The 18,430-nt window shown below is 45.5% G+C and overlaps 1 protein-coding gene across 2 annotated transcripts in view; it reads right to left on the reverse strand.

The window, feature by feature from the left end:
* Positions 1-18,430, reverse strand: part of TIPARP (TCDD inducible poly(ADP-ribose) polymerase) — a 28,846-nt gene that overhangs the window by 8,151 nt on the left and 2,265 nt on the right. The window contains exons 1-2 of one of the 2 annotated variants that reach the window (XM_081007937.1): positions 17,940-18,156; positions 16,346-17,288 (exon numbers count right to left, since the gene is read on the reverse strand). In XM_081007937.1, coding sequence (XP_080864063.1) covers positions 16,346-17,253 — 908 coding nt within the window. In that variant the 5' untranslated portion in view covers positions 17,254-17,288; positions 17,940-18,156. Of the gene's footprint in view, positions 1-16,345; positions 17,289-17,939; positions 18,157-18,430 lie in introns of those variants that run through there. The other variant, XM_081007936.1, reaches the window with a different exon arrangement.

The raw sequence follows: 18,430 nt of genomic DNA on the forward strand, positions 1-18,430 counted from the left end.
TTAATCAGGCCTTTGGTTGATCCGATTTACATCCTATGCCCTTTTAACATGTTTCTTTCTTTGGTGTGGGGGGGTATTGAGTTGCTGTTTTTATTTCTATTAGGCATGTTGTGCTTTTATATCTTGCTTTTATTCTGTGAACTGAGACCCCCAGGTATAGGGCGGTATATAAATTTTAATGAACGAATGAATGAACATTCAATGAAGCTGAATTTTGGAAGATTCAAGGAATGGGAAAAGAAGTGCACCTCTTCACACAACACATGGTTAACTATGGAAAATCCTTAATAAAAATAAAAATAACCTACGGAAATTTCTCCTACAAGAGGCAGTGATGGCCACCAACTTGGATGGCTTTAAAAGAGTATTAGACAAACAGTTATCAATGGCTATCAGCTTGCCCTAGATGAAAACCTGGCAGCCTCCTTTTTTGGGGTCTGCCCTGTGCAGTAACAGGTGTGCGCATTCTAGCAGCAGCTTGGTGGTCATGTATGATACTGCATACAGCTCTGCTGCGACATGCAGAGAAAACCCAGACTGCGTTCTGTACCGTCACTGAAGGACTTAGATATGGCAATACAGCCTCTGAATTTAAAGACAGGCAAAGGCCATAGGTTCAGGCCAGAAGGGGTAAATTGCCCAGTTTCTTCCACCATGGTAGACTTAGTTGTAGATTTGCAACTTCCACTTGTTATACTGATTAAACTTTGTCACTGTTTCAGACTGGCTCTGGGCAACATATTATTCAACATTATCTATTTATTCAAGACTGCCTGTTTATTAAACTGAATGAATTATTTGGTATACGCGAAGAGAGTTGAGGAGGAATGTGAGTCCTTCAAAGTGTTTTTGGAATTTGAAACAGAATTAAAATTGGTAATCCTTTCCAAAAATAAAAATTAAAAATCAATGGCTATCAGCCACAGTTGCTTTCTTCTACCCCCGCCACTGTCTAAGGCAGGATGCCTCTGAAGACCTGTTGCTAAGAATCCCAGGTGAGCAGAAAGGTGCTGCAGATGTCTGCAAATGCAAATGGGGAAGAGTGCTAAGATGCTCAGGTCCTGTGCTTGTGGGTTTTTCAGGGCATCTGGTTCCTCAGTGAGAAAAACAAGATGCTGGGCCTGACCCAACAGGTGCTTTTTATGTTCTTGCTTGGTAGTTAAGTTTTGGAACACGGTTCAGCACAGCTTAGGTGAAAACAGCATTCCCGACATAGTTTTAGTCTCAAGTGTCGAGAAACACAAGCCAAATGAGGCCAAATTCAGGTTGCGGAACGAATGTCATCTGACTGGTTATAAACAGTTTCACACTGATTTTTGCGCTGGAACTATGGAAAGTCAAGCAAAAATTTTCCAAGGCACATAGAACACTGGCGATGGGAAGTAAGCTACAAACAGGGAACCAACAGCAATAGACCTCTTTCACCTTTAACATTCTGCACCCAGGTCCATGTTATAGAAAAGCTTTCGGCAAAAAAATATACGTAAGCAAGTACAGTTTTGCATGTGCCTGTTTACACAGATGCAGATACAGTTTCAAAGAGACCCCCCCCCCCCCCCCAGTATACAAAACATGTTGGAATCACCTTTGGGAATTTGCAAACAAACAAGGCCTTTAAGAAGCGAGGGTCCCACTATCCATTTTCAGGCTATTTTAAGCTGTTTCCAAGGCTTATTTCAGCTTTGCAGAAAACCTTTGCTCTGTTTAGGCTTGCTGAATATTAGCCCTATGGGAGCATCCCGTTCCCACGCTAGGGGAATTGAAAGTGCCATGTCTTCTTTTACAAGCACCGGTTGCAAAGCTTTGTGGGTAGAAGCAGTCAACACTGGACAGATCTGGGAGCCCCTACATATTTCAGCTACACGGCATTTCTGCTCAGCTCTGATAAACAAAGCACCATGCAAGAGGTTTAAGTATCATTAATTCTGTACCTACAAAATGTAGATAGGTACAGGGTTCATGCTAGCTACTCAACAAACCGATTTTTTTACACAATGTTACCGAGAGTTTAAAAAGCAACAAGCACATTGGTGTTATGCAGACAGCTTGCCCTGCATGCTGCCATCTGATTATGTTTTGATCCTATCCTTGCTCCACAGAGTGCACAGATGGTTCTTTCTTGTTCATTTTATCTTTCCATCTCACCTAAAAAAACACCCTGCAATGTAGGTTCGAAGAAGAAGAAGAAGAGTTTGGATTTGATATCCCGCCTTTCACTCCCTTTAAGGAGTCTCAAAGCGGCTAACATTCTCCTTTCCCTTCCTCCCCCACAACAAACACTCTGAGGTGAGTGGGGCTGAGAGACGTCAAAGAAGCGTGACTGGCCCAAGGTCACCCAGCAGCTGCATGTGGAGGAGCGGAGACACGAACCCAGTTCCCCAGATTACGAGTCTACCGCTCTTAACCACTACACCACACTGGCTCTCTAGGCTAGAAGGCTGTAATTGGCCAAAGGTCACCCAGTAACCTGCATGGCTAAGTGGGGATCTAGACCAATGTCTTAAGGATCACACCACACTGAATTATCCAAGTATAATTGGCATCAAGTTTCTCCCCAACCCACCACCTCACACCTGTGACCCCCCCCCCCAAAAAAAATCATGCACACCTGTGCCCATCAAATGTGCTGCAAAATTGCTCGGGAGTTTTCTTGCACACACATTGCCTTGAGTCCTGAGTGTGAGCCAAGCTCAAGTGCTCCTAAAATGAGTAGCAGCAGTTTAGGTTTGAAAGTGAACTAGGCTAACATTTGAGTGTCAGAATGAAAACAATTAGCAATGCCACCCTCTTTGCCTGAGGGTTGCCTTTAATCGTAGGCAGCCGGATGAGTGGCTATTTACAAGCCTGCATCCAATAAATACAGGTATGGAGATGAATATTCCCCAAAGGTTCCAGACATAGTCTGAAGAGATAGGGCAGCAAGCTGACCTACCTTACAGGGTTATTGGGTGGATAAAAGGGTCATGATATAAGATCCTTCAAAGAAAGGTGGGGGCCAAAGATTAATAAATCCCCTAGTGACTTTGCAGAGGTACCTCCACATTACCAAGCCACCCAATTCATAAATGATTTAGTATTATTATTGAAAATCACCAGGAGGAGCCTATACCACCAGGCCTCTCTTACAGTATTATATTTCTGATTTAATAAAATTATTCCTATGCTTGCTTTGATATGAAGCACTCGCAACCTCAATAAAGCTGTTCGGAATATTAAAACAGAAAGCATACTGGGATGTTATTGTCTCATTTGTTGGCAGCCGGTTGAGATGGAGAAATAGCCCAAGTCTACATATTTTATAAGCCCACTGCATGTTCAACGGGATATTTGAGAATTTAATCTGACAAGTGCATTAGTGAGACTTGATAAATATTGATTTGCTTGCACATTCCAAGGGAACAACTGTGGTTTATATTGTACTCTCGCAATTTATGCTTCGGATCCCCAGGGAGTTTGAGTCCAGGTTTATCATCTCTTAATATTACAGCCAACGCAACAGCCTCTTTGGAAACTCACCTACAATTCCAACCTTTGGGAGCCTGGACTGTTGTTTTGTCTGTGTGCCCGTAGCAAAATTTATTAAGTACTTTCTAGATAGTCAAGGGATTTTAGAAGAGAGCAGAAACATGTAAGATTAAGACTTTTCCTTTTCCTTTTGCCAGGAAGAACTTGTTTTAGACAGAGGAGGATGAACAAGGAAGCCTAACTGCACAAGAGTAGATGTCAGCTTTATTTAAAATTGTGCGCTTACCTTTCAGCACAATTGAGATCAGCTGGAGAAGACTTGCCATGGGGGTGGCCATTCTGCCTGGGAAGTTCCTTTTGTGACTGCAAGGATCCCCACCCCCCATCCTCAGTGTACTGCAATGATGTGATGCCCTTTCAAAGAGGTGCATTGTGTGAATCCTGAGCAAGCCGAGATTGGTTTGCCCAGGTTCCTGGTCATGGGAGTTCTACTCATGTATATGTAGCATGGACAAGTTCGGCGTAAGGTGGAGAGGGAAGCACACAGAGGCATGTTGGGGGCATGGGCTGCATGAATACACCTCAAATGTCCTAACACAGGCACCCCTAAACTCGGCCCTCCAGCTGTTTTGGGATTACAACTCCCATCATCCCTAGCTAATAGGACCAGTGGGTCAGGGATGATGGGAACTGTAGTCCCAAAACAGCTAGAGGGCAGAGTTTGGGGGTGCCTGTCCTAACAAAATGGAATTGTCAGTGGTGCTACGTGGGACACACAGGCACTTCTGAAGGAAGGCTGTTTCCACACGCCTTTCTAAGTAGAAGAGATTAGCAGACAGGATGAACTTGACTAGTTGAGGATGAACTTTGCATTTCCTACTACAGTTCTTAAACATTTGCTTGCATAGCTTTAGTCAGAACTCTTGAACGCCACAAGTGCAAAGGTCTGCAGTGGGCTATGGGGCGGAAAAAGTTAAAATGCTGTGCCCTACTGAATATCGGGTCTGGAAAGAGTCACAAAGCCATGGGTTTGTCAGAGCAGCCGCGGTAAGGAAATGACATCCAAGAAAATCTCACATTAGCTGTTGGCCTCTATGCAAAGGCAAAGAATTTTGCTTACTTGTATTTTGTACTGAAGTTCACCCACTCACTTAAAAAACCTCCACAAGAGGTTGCCACATGTTTTATGCTCATCTAATTTTAGGCACATGTAAGTAACCCTGGCACAGCGCTAAGAAGACACTCCTCTTGGCCCCCATCCCATGACATATCTGTACCTGACTTGAACCAAAGGGGTACCAAGATTTGTGGTACAAATATTACCAGCATGTTTGCTGTTTTAAAATAGCTGAAGCTGCACCAATGTTTTGGAATGAGCTTCCGCTGACACTATGGATGTTTGCTTGGATGGGGAAAGAGGGGGTGGGGGAAAGAAAATAGAAGCCGAGGAACAAGCGAAAAACGAAAAACACTAAAGTCAGGAAAAAGCGTTGTGTTAGTCAGCAGGCACACTAGTGCTCAGGAGAGCCTGTTTCTTCCCAATTGGAAATTAAAAGCAAAACAGGAGAGAAGAGGGGTTCAACCCACTTGGAAACGAGGTTGGCTGGGGAAGGAAATGTTCTCCCTGCCATAGTGTGTCGTAGCAGAAAATATTCAATATGGCTGCAAGTTCTGGGAAGCAAGAAACAACTCATCCGGGAGTAGCCACATTTGAAATAAGTGGCTTTGGCTTCTGAAGCTCTACCTAGCATACTTAAGGAAACTACTTCCTTCCTCATGCCTCACTACGATCTCAAAGATCAACCAAGAACACCCACTTGGTTTCACCTAGGCTGTCAAATGAAGTTGGCAGGTGAGAGATTCCTTCACTGTGACTCCTCCAGCAGGTAGGGAATTCCCTTCTGCTAGCAAGTAGCCCAAACTCAAGGGGCTATAGTCAACAAAGGCCCCATCTGCATTATACATTCAAAGCACTGCGATACCACTTTGAACGGTCATGGCTTCTCCCCAAAGAATCCTGGGAGCTGGAGTTTGTTAATGGTGCTGGTAGTTGTTAGGGAGACCACCTCCTCGCCTCACAGAGCTACAATTCCTAGAGTGCCCTAACAACCAATCCCTTTTTCCCCAGGGAATTATGGCACGTAGAGTTTGCACTCATCGCCATTTATTATACAGTTTAAAATGAAAAATGCTTGCCAGCCAACATCAAAATTAATGGAGAAACAATCAGCAGCTTCTGAGAGGGAAGAATGATTTCAGAAAGGAGGGAGAAAAGGAAAATTTTTTTGGTAGCATTGTAAGAGCTCAATGCCATAGGAGTCATAAAAATATAAATGGATTTATGGAGGGGCATCCAAGTTCTTTTAGCCATGTATGTCTGCTTGCGCCATTCATTTATTCAACCGCATTTTGTGACCTGGGCTCTGACCACCACACACCGACTGCAACAAGACTGGATCTATCTGACCTTCCATATACAGAACCTCCCATTAAGCAAGGTGCATTGAAGGGCCATGTTCACGCCATACTTTTAAAGCACTATGGTTCCACTTTAAACAGCAATGGCTTCTCCCCAAAGGATTCTGGGAGCTGCAGCTTGCAATGGGTGCTCAGAGTTGTTCGGAGACTCCTATTCCGCTTGGCAGAGCTATCTTTCCCAGAGTTCCCTGGGAAAGACGAACTGTATCACTGTGAGGTGAACAGGGAGTCCCTACAGCTCCCAGAATTCTTTGGGGGGGGGGAAGTCATGGCTGCTTGAAGTGGCATCACAGTGCTTAAAATACGTGGCATGAATGTGACCAAGATGACTCCTAATCTGCAAATTCTGGGCGGCGGCAGAGACAGACAAGGAGAAAACGTGTTTGAACTTTCATTAAAGTTTGAACTCATTAAAGGCCTTGCCAAGTCAGTGAAGTCAAAGTCAGGCCACCGTCACATGGATCTCTTGGGCGCACAGAATGTTTAGCTGCAGTCTCCCGGTCAGAATGCTCCTGACGTGGGACGAAAAGGGCATCATGCCTCATCAGCTACAGTCCAACAACTGTTCCCTTACTCTGGTGACTCTGCATTGATTCATCAGCATTGGTCAAGCGGTGTGTGCCTGGAGTAAACAGACCGCAGTTCTGAGGGAAGGGAGGAAAAACACCCCATGCACAACACACAGTGTGAAGTTTTGCTTAATCACTCTTGGAAACTGGTTCACAAAGCCCTTTGTTCCCCTTTTCGCCTAGCAGCAGTAACTATTTATATGCGGCAAAAATACAAGCCAAAGAAGTCCCCACCGCCAGTGCAACTCCTGGCTGTGAGCATCTCGCGCAACAGGGGATCAGGAGAGGAGGAAGAACGGGCTAGAGTCAGTTTTAGCTTCCAGGGCACTGGCAAACACTAGGCAGGGCACTAGCACATCTCTGCGTGAAGTGACATGCATGCTTTGTTGCCAACGTTATCTGTCAAAATAATGCGCTAGCAAAGGAAATGTCTATAAAAGTTCCTGCTCCAGCAGGAGCGGGCCAGTGGAAAACTAGGTTTTGCAACCAGAGTGCACAAAACGGAGCTCCTTGCATAACAGCAAAGTCAAAACTCTTCTTTGCTATAATAGGTTGTCGTCGATATTCATCATTCCAAAAAGCAAGAGAGTTGTGCCTAACTGAAAGGAAGTTGGTTTTTCATGGCCATGCAGCGATTTTCAGAAAAGAATGCTTCATTGGGCAGAGTAGCATGTTTTCTGATAGTTTACACAAAGCCACAGAAAAACAGACTATGATACCAGGTACAGAATTACCCGCTAAATTTATCTTTTTTTAATGCACATTTTTAGTCTTCATGGTGTATACATTTCCACAGATAAACCTGAGAGACTGGCCAGTACCTGACAATGGCTTCATAGCCAGGGGAGAGCTAAGGAAGATTTCAAATGGCCAAGACCTTGCTTCTGCTCAAAGATCACAGAATTGTTTGCTGCCTTTGAAAAAGCAGAAGGCCTTCCATTTGTGGAAATGTACATTATTTATATAGGACGCAAAATCCATCTTTTCTTGGCATAAGATTTTATTTAAGCCACAGTGCACAGTCCTGATCACAGGGTACTGAAAAGGCAGTTTCCCAAAGTTTCTGGCTTCCCAAACCTAACTTGTGTTCTTCAAAATGAAAAGAGTGCCTAAAAAGTGAGTACCTTTTTAAAAAAAAGAAATCAAGGATTCCCAAAATCAGAAACACAAAAGGAACAGGAAGGTGTTAATACATTTCATTCGTTCAAATCCAAATCTGGCAAACACTGACAACTTTGGTTTTATAGCCTCTCTATAATTTAAAGTCACTTTTCAAGTAGTCTCCAACCCAATAATAAAATGTTTTATTCTAATGATTATCCAACAGGCTGGTTAGTCAAGCTGAAAGAAATATACAAACTATTTATCTGCCCAAGGAATTCATAATGGCAGGAACACACTTGTATCAGAATAAAGATGGAGATGGTTCCTCACATTACCAGCTCATGCCCAGATTTAGGCTGAGCTTCACAGACATCACCATATCAGTAAGGATGCACTTTTTGTGTGATGCAGGATCTGCTATAGAACCTCATACAGAAGGCAAGAGAAGCCTTCCCTAGGCTCCCAACTCTCCCAGGTGACATGGATTTATCCTGCTTGGGGATCGCATTTAAGGCATACAAATTACCCAGCCTTTCCCCATTCCGCAACCTCCCACTACTTTCGCACAAACTGTCCGAAGGCCTCCTTTAAGATTATGTCTATTGCCAAAGCTGGGAAACTTCTGTGTTAATAAACATGCTGGCCGCTTATCTCTTAACTTCTCAAACCGTGTCTTAGTCTATCTTTCCCACATATGCACAGCCAAGCTCTTGAGCTGTGCCAGGCACCCAACCTGTCAGTCAAAGCCACCTGGCTGCAAACACCATAAATACAGAACAGTCATGCCTTTATTGCTGTGTCCCTTACCTTTGACCGTTGACAAATGCTAAGTGCTGAGTCTACAACCTGAGCAAGCTGATCCTACCTAGGCTGGGTGGGTAGTGAACTCTCACAATGATTCTTCCATAGGTTAGCTAGATCTTTCAACACTCACTCAGCTTCCTAAAACAGGGGTAGCCAGTGGGCTGCACTCCATACATGGTTGAACTGCAACCCCAACACTGGATGGTGCTTATGGGAGTTGTTGGTTGGACCCATAAAAACATCTGGAGGGCCATCCCTGTCTTAAAAGTACAGTTTCATCTTTCCCCTTTGGTTTCTTATTCTCAATAAAATCTTTCCTACGTTCACGTTTGAGGTTGGAGTGTGGATTATGCAACAGGGCTAAGGGACTGCATTCCTTCCATGCAATTAGGCCTTTCTGCTTTATGGTACAAGAAGTGTTTGTGGATGCTCCCTCGCCCCATGCAAAATAACTGGCTCATAGCCCTAGTTTTTCCCTCCCAGCCAGAGCCTATGGGGAAAGAGGAGTGGTGACAGACTACTTGCACAGCTGGCCATTCTGGCAAAGGCAGAAGTGCCATTCCTTTTCACCCATGGCCAGTGTAAGCCTCTGGCTTGGCTCTTTGGGGGATCAAAAGGCTGCACTCCTCTGCCTTACAGAGCACTCTTTCAGTTTCCTCCTCCTGTTGCCCGCTCTCCACAGTCACCCCTCTTAACCTTCTCAAGTTCCAGAAACCTCAATGCAACTGGCGCAGAATCTGTATATTCTTGGTCCACACGTGTGCCACGCCTTTGACCTTGCCACCCAAAGGCTACTGGAGCCAGGACTGAAGTAGCAGAGAGGCTGACGAGAACTCAGTTAGCACAAATACCTTTGCAAATACTTGCCTGATTTTTCTCACCCTTAATTAAAGTCCATCTGTACCGAGACCTGCGGGTATAGGGCAGTATACAAATTTAATAAATAACAACACTAGGAAACCATTTACCACAAGCACAGTGTCTTGCAATAATGGAAAGTATGGGGGTTTTTTAAGCACCTGAACATAACTACTGCCTGCTTCTGCACTGAACTCGCTGCAATGACAGTCTCTAGGTGCTTTAAACAAACACAATGGAAAACCACCCCGACTGCATAGAAAGGGAGCGGGCAGAAACTCCCATTTTACTCCCCAAAGATTGAGGAGCACAGAAATGTTCCTCCCTACATCTCACTTATTTTCCAAGCACTTTTCTCTAAGCTTCAACAACAGCAGCAGCAAGGAGACACCTGCCCTGGATGAGAAGCGCTTGTGGGAAGGGGCAATGATGGTTCTGCAGCAACCGGGGCTTTTTTTGGAGGGGGAAAGCCATTATCATAAACTGCAGAGACTGCTTGGGAGTACTATTAATCAAGGGTTAATAAGCCTGATTGGCTGCTGCTATTAGGTTTACCTATGTGCAGTTTCCTTTCCTGTGAGAGTGGCACGGAAGGAACAGGATGACCTAGACCTGGAGCCAGGTGACAGCTGCTTCCCCCCTCAATCTTATCTGCATAGTAACAGGAGTCTGCTGACAATTCCCCTCAAACTCCTCTTCTACAGCTTTCCCAGATCCACACAAGATAAAAAGCCAATAGACTTGCTTCATATGTAAATACAGGCTTTGAAAGGGGTGGTGGGGAGGATACCAAGAATTCGCTGGAACTCAGCACACCAGAAATCAGCAGTCATTCACCTCTTTCTTGTTTAGATATTTTGCTTCTCTCCCCCCCCCCCCCCATACACGCACCCAGCAAAAGTAAACAGCTGAGCGGATAGAGAAAACATCACAAAATTCATCTGTTCTTATTCATAAGGGGTTATTTTCCTTCATTTCAACAGCTGTGCAGATCACTCAGTTGTAACTTTCAAAAGCAAAGCCAAACTCCCATCTCCAGGAAGTGTGTTTGGAGCAGAAAAACATGCAGACTTAAAACAAGATGCTACAGATTTAAGAACCACTTTCTCCCACTTAGAATGTGAGCTGTGTTGGAAAGGGAGGGGGGAGAGATTCATAGTGCATGAACTTGATAATATTGGGCAATATTACCCACTTCTTTTCATGGAAGTTTTGAGGACACCTCAAACTCATCACCTTGACAGTAGTTCTATGTACCTTATGTTGCTAGAACAGCAATGAATACAGTTTGGAAAAGCTGATTGGCAGAGTGGAATAAAACAAAACCTGTTTGAACTCCTTCCAATGCAGGAAAACGAAACCAATAAGTGTTTCACAGGGAAGTGGACCTACAGGTGAAAAAATCTTAAGGTTGTAGAAAATGGACTTTATCACTCCAAGTGCATTTTTTAAAAATGTTCCTCTGTATAAGAATATGAGAAGTCCCGCTAAGCAGAGAATTAGTGCAGCAAGGAAAGGGTGGTTCACTATGTGCTAGCTTTCTACCTGCAGGCGAGTGCTTTCTGTCCTACCAACTCAGGAAATCTCAATTCTGCTGCATGTTTGTTATCTGTCTTGAGATGAGCATGGAGACCAAACAGCACTACAGCCAAGTGCTGGCCCCCACAAATTAACTCTGAATTTCTGAAAACTAAATTTATAAGAAAAGAAAGGAAGAAGAAATAGAACAATGGCACTCTGCATTTGAAGAACAGTATCTACCCTAGGTATTTTTCCTCAGGTCCTTCAATATGGCGGGTATTTTAGAACCCCATTACAGTGCAAACTATAAGGATTTTACAACAAAAGGAAGCCCCACTTTGTTTGCAGGGTCTTACTTCCAGGTAAGTGGACTACAGCCCGAAGGTTCTTTACCCGATCACTTTACCCGATCATTGTAAAAACTACTATTTAAGAACTAGCACCTGGGTTTGCTTTCCCCCCTCTTCCCTCCCTGTCCCTTTTACCTTGTGTGTCGTGTTTTCCAGAGTGTAAACCTGCAGGCAGGGACTCTCCAGTTTTTTAACTGACTGTACACAAGCCATTCAAGGGAGCCCTTTTTGGCTGAAGGGCAGGGCACTAACACTCTATAAATAAATGCGCATTTTAGAACAAGCAGGGGCAAAACTTATTGAAAAAGAAGCCATTTGTGAGCCACAGAGAAGTACTTTAGTCCCCAGGGGAGCCAATGGCTTAGGACCTACGAACTTACTTAGGAGCGCAAAACAATGACAATATTATGGACACAGAGCATAATGATGGGTCACTGTGCCATGTAAGCTGTATTCAAAACAAAGGAAGGGATATAAAAAAAGAAAAAAGAACCCCCCTGCTGGTTACTATCCGAGACTGGCTGCAGCTTGTCCTCTCCTGGAACTGCTGAAACAGACATTTCCTTGTTGCATGCAAGCTTTATCGCTCAGCTTCTAAAGCTAGGCTGACCAAGAGAGATTAATAGCTTTAGCCCAACAGGGGTGGTAACCATGTGAACCATGAGGCTCTGACAAAACAAACTCAGGCGCTCAAGGTGGCCAGGTGCAACAGGCCACTATCTGCACCCAGTTGCCAGGAGACACAACATCTGAGGAGGAAAGGGGAAAGCCAAGTTGCATCGACCACAGGGCAAAGACTTGCAGGAGCCTCTGAAAGTTACAAGATTCCCAAGTCATTTTAAGTCAGAAGTAGCCAGGCTGCCTGGACTGATCAAACATCCAGAGTTCACAAAGGATCTCGGAAGTAGCCCAGTCTAAGCCTCTGCTAATAAGGGCATTCTGAAAAATCTGCAACAGGTGGCCCATCCAGGCTTTGCTTAAACAACCTCAAACCAAAGAGCTGTCTACTCTACTGTTCCTCCTAATGTTTAGCCTACATCCTTTTTTCATTTGAACTGACTGGTTCACATCCTACTACCCTCTGGAGAAACAGAAAACCATTCTGATTCATCGCCCAGGGTGTGGTTTTTTATTACAGTATTTGGTGCTGATAGTTCTCTCCTTTCAGGTTTTGCTTTAATGACTAGAGAGCCATCGTGCATAACGGGCCTCACTTGGGTCAGGCTTGCATTAGCTAGCATCCTTTTAAAGCCAAATCTTGCTGCCCATCCCTTCAATCATGCTCCTCACACATTACCAGTATGTCATCAGGTGTAGGATGGGTGACTATGACTTGCTCCAAACAGGAAAGTCTGGTGGAGCCAAAGGCCAAAAGTTGTTTGTTTTGTAGTTTTATGTTGTGAACCGCCCTGGGATATGTGGGTATACAACTTTAATATAAAAATAAACAAAAGTTTCCAACCCTTGATCTAGATACCAAAGAATCACCTCAGGAGCTGAAGTTCTCTTGCCTCACCTCAGGAAACCATACAACCCTGTAAAGGAGGTTAAAGGCCAGGCATAGGCAAACTTGGCCGTCCAGACATTTTGGGACTACAACTCCCATCATCCCTCGCTAACAGGACCAGTGATCAGGGATGATGGGAGTTGTAGTCCCAAAACATCTTGAGGGCAGAGTTTGCCTATGCCTGTTTAAAGGCAGTCTTGAACACCAAGTCTGAATTATGTTTAAAAAATTCCCTTACAACAACAAATACTACAAATGCAAGGAGTATGTGGGAAATGGGATTTTTCTTGAAAGAAAGCATAGCAGCAGAAACAGTCACTGAAGTCCTAGTGTAAGATGGCAGCTTTGCCATCTTACACATAGGAAATTGAGAAGAATACAATATTTATTGGTATGATGAAATCTTCTTACAAGGGAACTTCTGTGACATTTTGTCTTCCCTGCAAATGATGATAAATGTTGGGCTGGAAAGAAACTAATTAGGATGTTGCCACAGTTAAGTGTAAAATCATGTGGGTGTTTCTACAGTACCTCACACATGGCCTTGATGCTGACTTGCAACTTGTGAATATAAAACATCACAGGCACAAGTTTTCTTTGGAGGCAGATCTCTGTGGGTGTCAATGAATGAATGAATGGGTGGGTGGGTGGGAAGCCGCAATCAATGAACTTCAGTCCACCGATTTCAATGAGTCCATTCCAAATATGACTAATGTTGGCCACTGCATGTAGCTTTCATGATGATCTTTACATGGAAGGTATTTCCACACAGGGAAACTGCAACTGTTGAAGCAATGTCCTGGCTACAATTTCAGCAACAGCAAAAGTAATAATTTACACAACTTGGAAAAGTAATAAATCCAAAGTGACTCCACTTTGATGCAGAACGAGCCCTTGTGTTCAGATAAGGGACTAGGGAAGATTAGCACCAGGTGCTGACTTGCAAGAAAGAGCAGTGTTTTATCTAGGTTGTGACAAAACAGAATGAAGGTTTTTAGATCTACTCCTCCTGCTCCCAGATTTCAAAGCAAAAGTTCCAAACTCTGGATAACCACAATGAAACACAAACAGCTCTGAAGCATTAAGAAGAATGCTTTTGGCACACCAACAAAAATGCTACTTGAACCACTTATTCAGGTTTAGTACTGCACAGTCTGAAGGGAGATGGAGAGATTATCAGGCTCATTATTTACAACATGTACATTATGGATTCCTCAGACCCAAGCCATCCCCAACAGAAGTTCATCCAGTTTCTCCTTGATGCCAGATTGAGAAATTCCACAACATCCTCAGGCAACTGTTCAACCACCCAGCTGTTCCTGCTATTAGACAGGCCTCCCCCCCCCACCTCACCTCCCAACTCTAAACTCTGCACTGCTTGCAACTTAAAACCCACTGCTGCCTCCCTCCCTTGTTAGCACAAGTCCTGTAGGAGTTCCCTTGCTGCCTCAGTTCAGCAGCACATGCCAGAGTCTGGAATTTGCAGGCAGCGCCTGAAGGACCAGCCTGACAGCACAAGCAACTCAGCCAGTTGCTTGGGGCAACAGTGGTTTCTTTACAGATGCCAATGAGGCAATCCCAGCAGGATGCCCCAGGAGCCCTTGTGATGTCACAAAGGATACCAGGGCGTCCACTCGAGTCACGGCAGTGGAGCTACTTTGAATGGCAAGGAGCCCAGGGCTAGGGCTGAATGCTTGTAGAACCTGCCTTACGCCTCCCAACCCCCACCCATTTGCTCTAGTTGCAACTACTTTGCGTGACAAGGAATTGGTTCATATTTCAAAAGTGCCAGAACACCCTAATTGGCACAGTTCCTTTGGAACGATGCAGGTACACAGACTGAATCCGGAACACTCTGTGTTCCTTCGCAAGAGCCCAGACATGTGCAGTAATCAAAGAGATGCAGCAATGCCACCTTGACAGAAAGGCAGAAGGGGAGGGAGAGAGGGAGAAAGAGAAGGCATAACCAAAAGTTCAGCTTCCAAGGGCTTCCACTGGCAGCCTTTGCAGGCTGGCTAAAAAGAGGACATTCCACAATTCCTTTAGCTGTGCAAGATAAAAGGAACAACTGCTCCGTTGACATTTTCTTCTACCCTGTATGCAGCAGCAAGTGGCACAAAAAAGGGAAGAAATCCAAGCAATGTTTATTATTCTGTTTCCAAAACACAACCGTGCCAGCCAGACCCCAAATGGTGGAGTGAGTGCTCCTAGGGGTGGCGGTGTTTTCCAAACACACATCTTTTGGGTTGGTGGATTGGCTGTGGATCAAGGTGGTTGAGCTCGCTTTACAGATGCTATGGGACCACCTTGAAAATATGGTGCAACCTCCTCCCGCTTGGCTCTCCTAAAGCTTGTACTCCATTTACATGGAGCTGTATGTGTCAATCACCAACTTGGCTGGGTCTGAAAATAGCCATATATCCTTTGGAATCAAGGGAACAGATTCACTACTCCTTTAAAAACATGTACATGGGCCAGCTCTCTTTAATCAGCCTGGTTGAGTTTTTCTCCTAACACTAAAAGTCAGGAAAACCCAATGAAGATGAATGTTGGAAGATGCACAGCTGACAAAATACTTTTTTTCTTTTTACACGGCATATGAACTATGGAATTTGCTCCCAACAAGAGCCACCGACTGTCTTAAAAGCAAATTTTGAATTAGGATTAAAGAAATTCATCAGGAATAACACTCTCAGTGGTTACTAGTGACGGTGACTAGGTTCTATCTCCACCAAGTTTCCAGGTATCAAAGTCAAAGAGAGTGCTGTTGGGTTCAGCTTCTGCTTTGGGGCTTCTCATAGACATCTGTTTGGCCATTGTGAAAGCGGGATACTGGAATTGGGATGGGCCACTGGACCGATCCAGCGGGCTCTCCTTTTCTTCATATGGGACAGGATTCACTCAAGAGCAATGTGTGGATTCTCCCCTTTTCCTGTAGACTACTCTTCCAGTGCCTTAAGTTTAGTCCACTTCTCTTGTGGCAAGTGTGGATACCAAGGGTCTGTAGTTACTCTGGATTAGTTAATGCGCAAGATTAAAGTCCAAACGCCATGGCTATTTACATGCATCAAAAGCACACTTCTACTGCCCCAAAGTTTTAGCAAGATCATAACACAGAAAAAACACACCACTTACTGGTTCTTCTATTTCCTACTGTCTACTCAGCCTTCTTACAGTTCAAGTGCATAGGCCAATAACCCTTCATCAGATGTGCATCCACATGCTGTGGTTTAGAAGCACCCTCTCAAATCTAGCTGGGCAGTTTCCATTGAGGTCCATGAATGCTGGGTGCTGGACACAATGAAAAAAAACCCAACTATGCTGTTTGACCTACAACTCCAAGCATTCTTGAATTTTGGTCACGCTAGGTAGGGGCTGCTGAGAGTTGGAGATCCCAAAACATAGATGCCCCCCAGCCCTGTTTTAAATGAAAGCCTGTTTAAATTGGGCTGTTCAGTTATCAGCTCACCTGAGATTACATGGATACTTTTGAAGAGATTAAGGGCGTGCCACCTAAAAAGCTACTAATTAAAAGTCAGACAAAGGAATTTTAGTAGGTCAATAATTCAAGGTAATAGAGGCTATATGCAAGAATGCACTTTCGAGAAAAGGGTTCCCCAGACTTGGCTAAGATTCCTTTACGTTTAACACAATGACAGTTAAGGCAAGAAGGGCATCTTATCACTCACCGGTATCTCATTTTGACTTTGTCGTTGTCCGGGTTGCAGTAGAGCCTTTCCATTTGCTCCTGGGAGTCAGTGGTCACACTCTGCCACACTTGTGTGGCTGTCCTCCTGACCTGCCAGTGGTAGGGCAAGACCGTGTGGTGCCTGGGGCAATCGCTGCCGAGGAGGCAGACCCCCTGCAGAAAATCCACGCAGATGTCCACCCCATCCTTCTGGTGGGTGTGATATTGCAGCTGGTTCAAGAGTTCAAACACAAGGTCGAGGGACGCCTCCTCGCTTTTGTCCTGGAAAAGCCCATCTCCAAACTTGTCCGCCGGATTCAAGTGGCGTTGACCCATGAAGCTGTTGTTGTTGTCCTGGAGCACCACAGGATAACCTTCAAGTATCTTGTCAGGGCAGGAAAGAAAGGCAGCAGCATCGCTGGAGGCAGCATGCAAGGAGTGGTCCTGGAATGGCTCGCTTGCAGAAGAGGTAACGGAGGGGAAACTCTGCTCCCCAGGCTGGGCCTCCTGGTCAGGAGACCCGTCTGATATTTGTCCTTGAACGTCCGAAGTCCCTGCCACCAGCACTGCCATGTTGCTGTCCGGCTGAGCGCAGGGAGCCGCGATCCCCAAGACCTTCTTCGCGACAGGTTCATGCAAGTTGCTACGGTTGCTCTTCTGTCCTCTGCGCCGGAGGAACGCATCCAGGGCGCCAGACCCCAGCAAGGTGGTGATGATGGGCCGCAGAGCCCTCAGTGTCCCTGTGTCCAGCAGCTTCTGCACGTCCTTCTTTTTGAAGCAAGGCCTGACCGGCGGGATCTTTCCGGAGATCCTTGCCGGCATAGCAAAGGCCTCTGAAGGAGCAGAGCCTGGCACCTCCTGGCAGCAGGCCGGCTGAACTGCACAGGGAAGTCCCAGTTCGGTTTCCATCGCTTTGAGGGTCTCCTTCCAAGTCACACAGGCACCTAGGGCAGAAGAAGGAAGGGTGGGAAAGAAAGAAAGAAAGAAAGAAAGAAAGAAAGAAAGAAAGAGGTTAGCCTCTCCCTTCTAGCGGGGCTCAGGGTTGACACAAAAACCACAACACACCTGTTTACAGCATGTGAGCAGTCCTTAGCAAATACAAAGACTGAAACCAAGTAAACACCATTATCTAAAAACACCAACATTTGTTTCGCCCTCCCTCACATACATCCTTGGAACAGGGTGGGATCTACCTTTTCTCCTTTACTGGCACAAGACTGTGGCTCCTTCCTATTCATACAAATGCAAGTCTGGCTGCTCCTTTCTGTCTCCCAAAGACCCATGCAGACAGACTTATCTCTGTCTAGCTAGCTAGCTATTCACACATTCACACACACACACACACACCCCAGGAGTGCCAACTGGGAATAAAATATTGGGTGGGAGGTGTCCCCAGGTAAGCTCTGCCCCGCATAATTGATCACAAGAACACCATTTGATTGGCAATGCCCATCAACTTTGGGGGCTGGCCGCCTCCAATATTTTATTGTGGCAGGGGCAAAGGGGCCTCTGCCCCAGGAGTTGGTTCCTATGACACACACACACCCCACACCTATGCCAACTGACTTCCCAAACCCGTGCCCACAGATACATACACAAAGTCTCTCCCTCAGGGAAACGCAGGGTGATCTCTCCCCCTCCCGGAACCCAAGTCACTGGAAGTTGACCAGATTCCGTGTGCAGCTCGGAACCGAATGAGTAAGAAGAGCATGTGAGAATGCGAAACTGTCCTTGCAGCGGCTCCTCCCCAGAAGGGCGGATTCCTCAAGAGAGACCTTAGGAGAAACGCACATCCCTCGGGTCGCCCTGCGCGCCGCCGCCGCCCCACTTGCGGGTTGGGAACTGCCTCGTCATTCCCTCTCCCGAGCCTCTGAGGTAGTTTCGCATTCCCACAAACAGCCAGTCATCCCGCCTGAATCACACGCACCAGCCGCTTCTGACTAAGCAGCGAAGGAGCCGACAAGCTGCCCTGCCACCTGCAGGACTTTCTCCGGCACTGCAGCTTCCAAAAGGGGAAAAAGTTTTTTTGTATGGGGTTGGGCACACATACACAGAAGCCACGATGCTCCAGCGCCTGGGAATATTT

This window comes from Podarcis pityusensis (genome assembly GCF_964106645.2).
Source record: "Podarcis pityusensis genome assembly, chromosome: 5".
Taxonomy (NCBI): Eukaryota; Metazoa; Chordata; class Lepidosauria; order Squamata; family Lacertidae; genus Podarcis; species Podarcis pityusensis.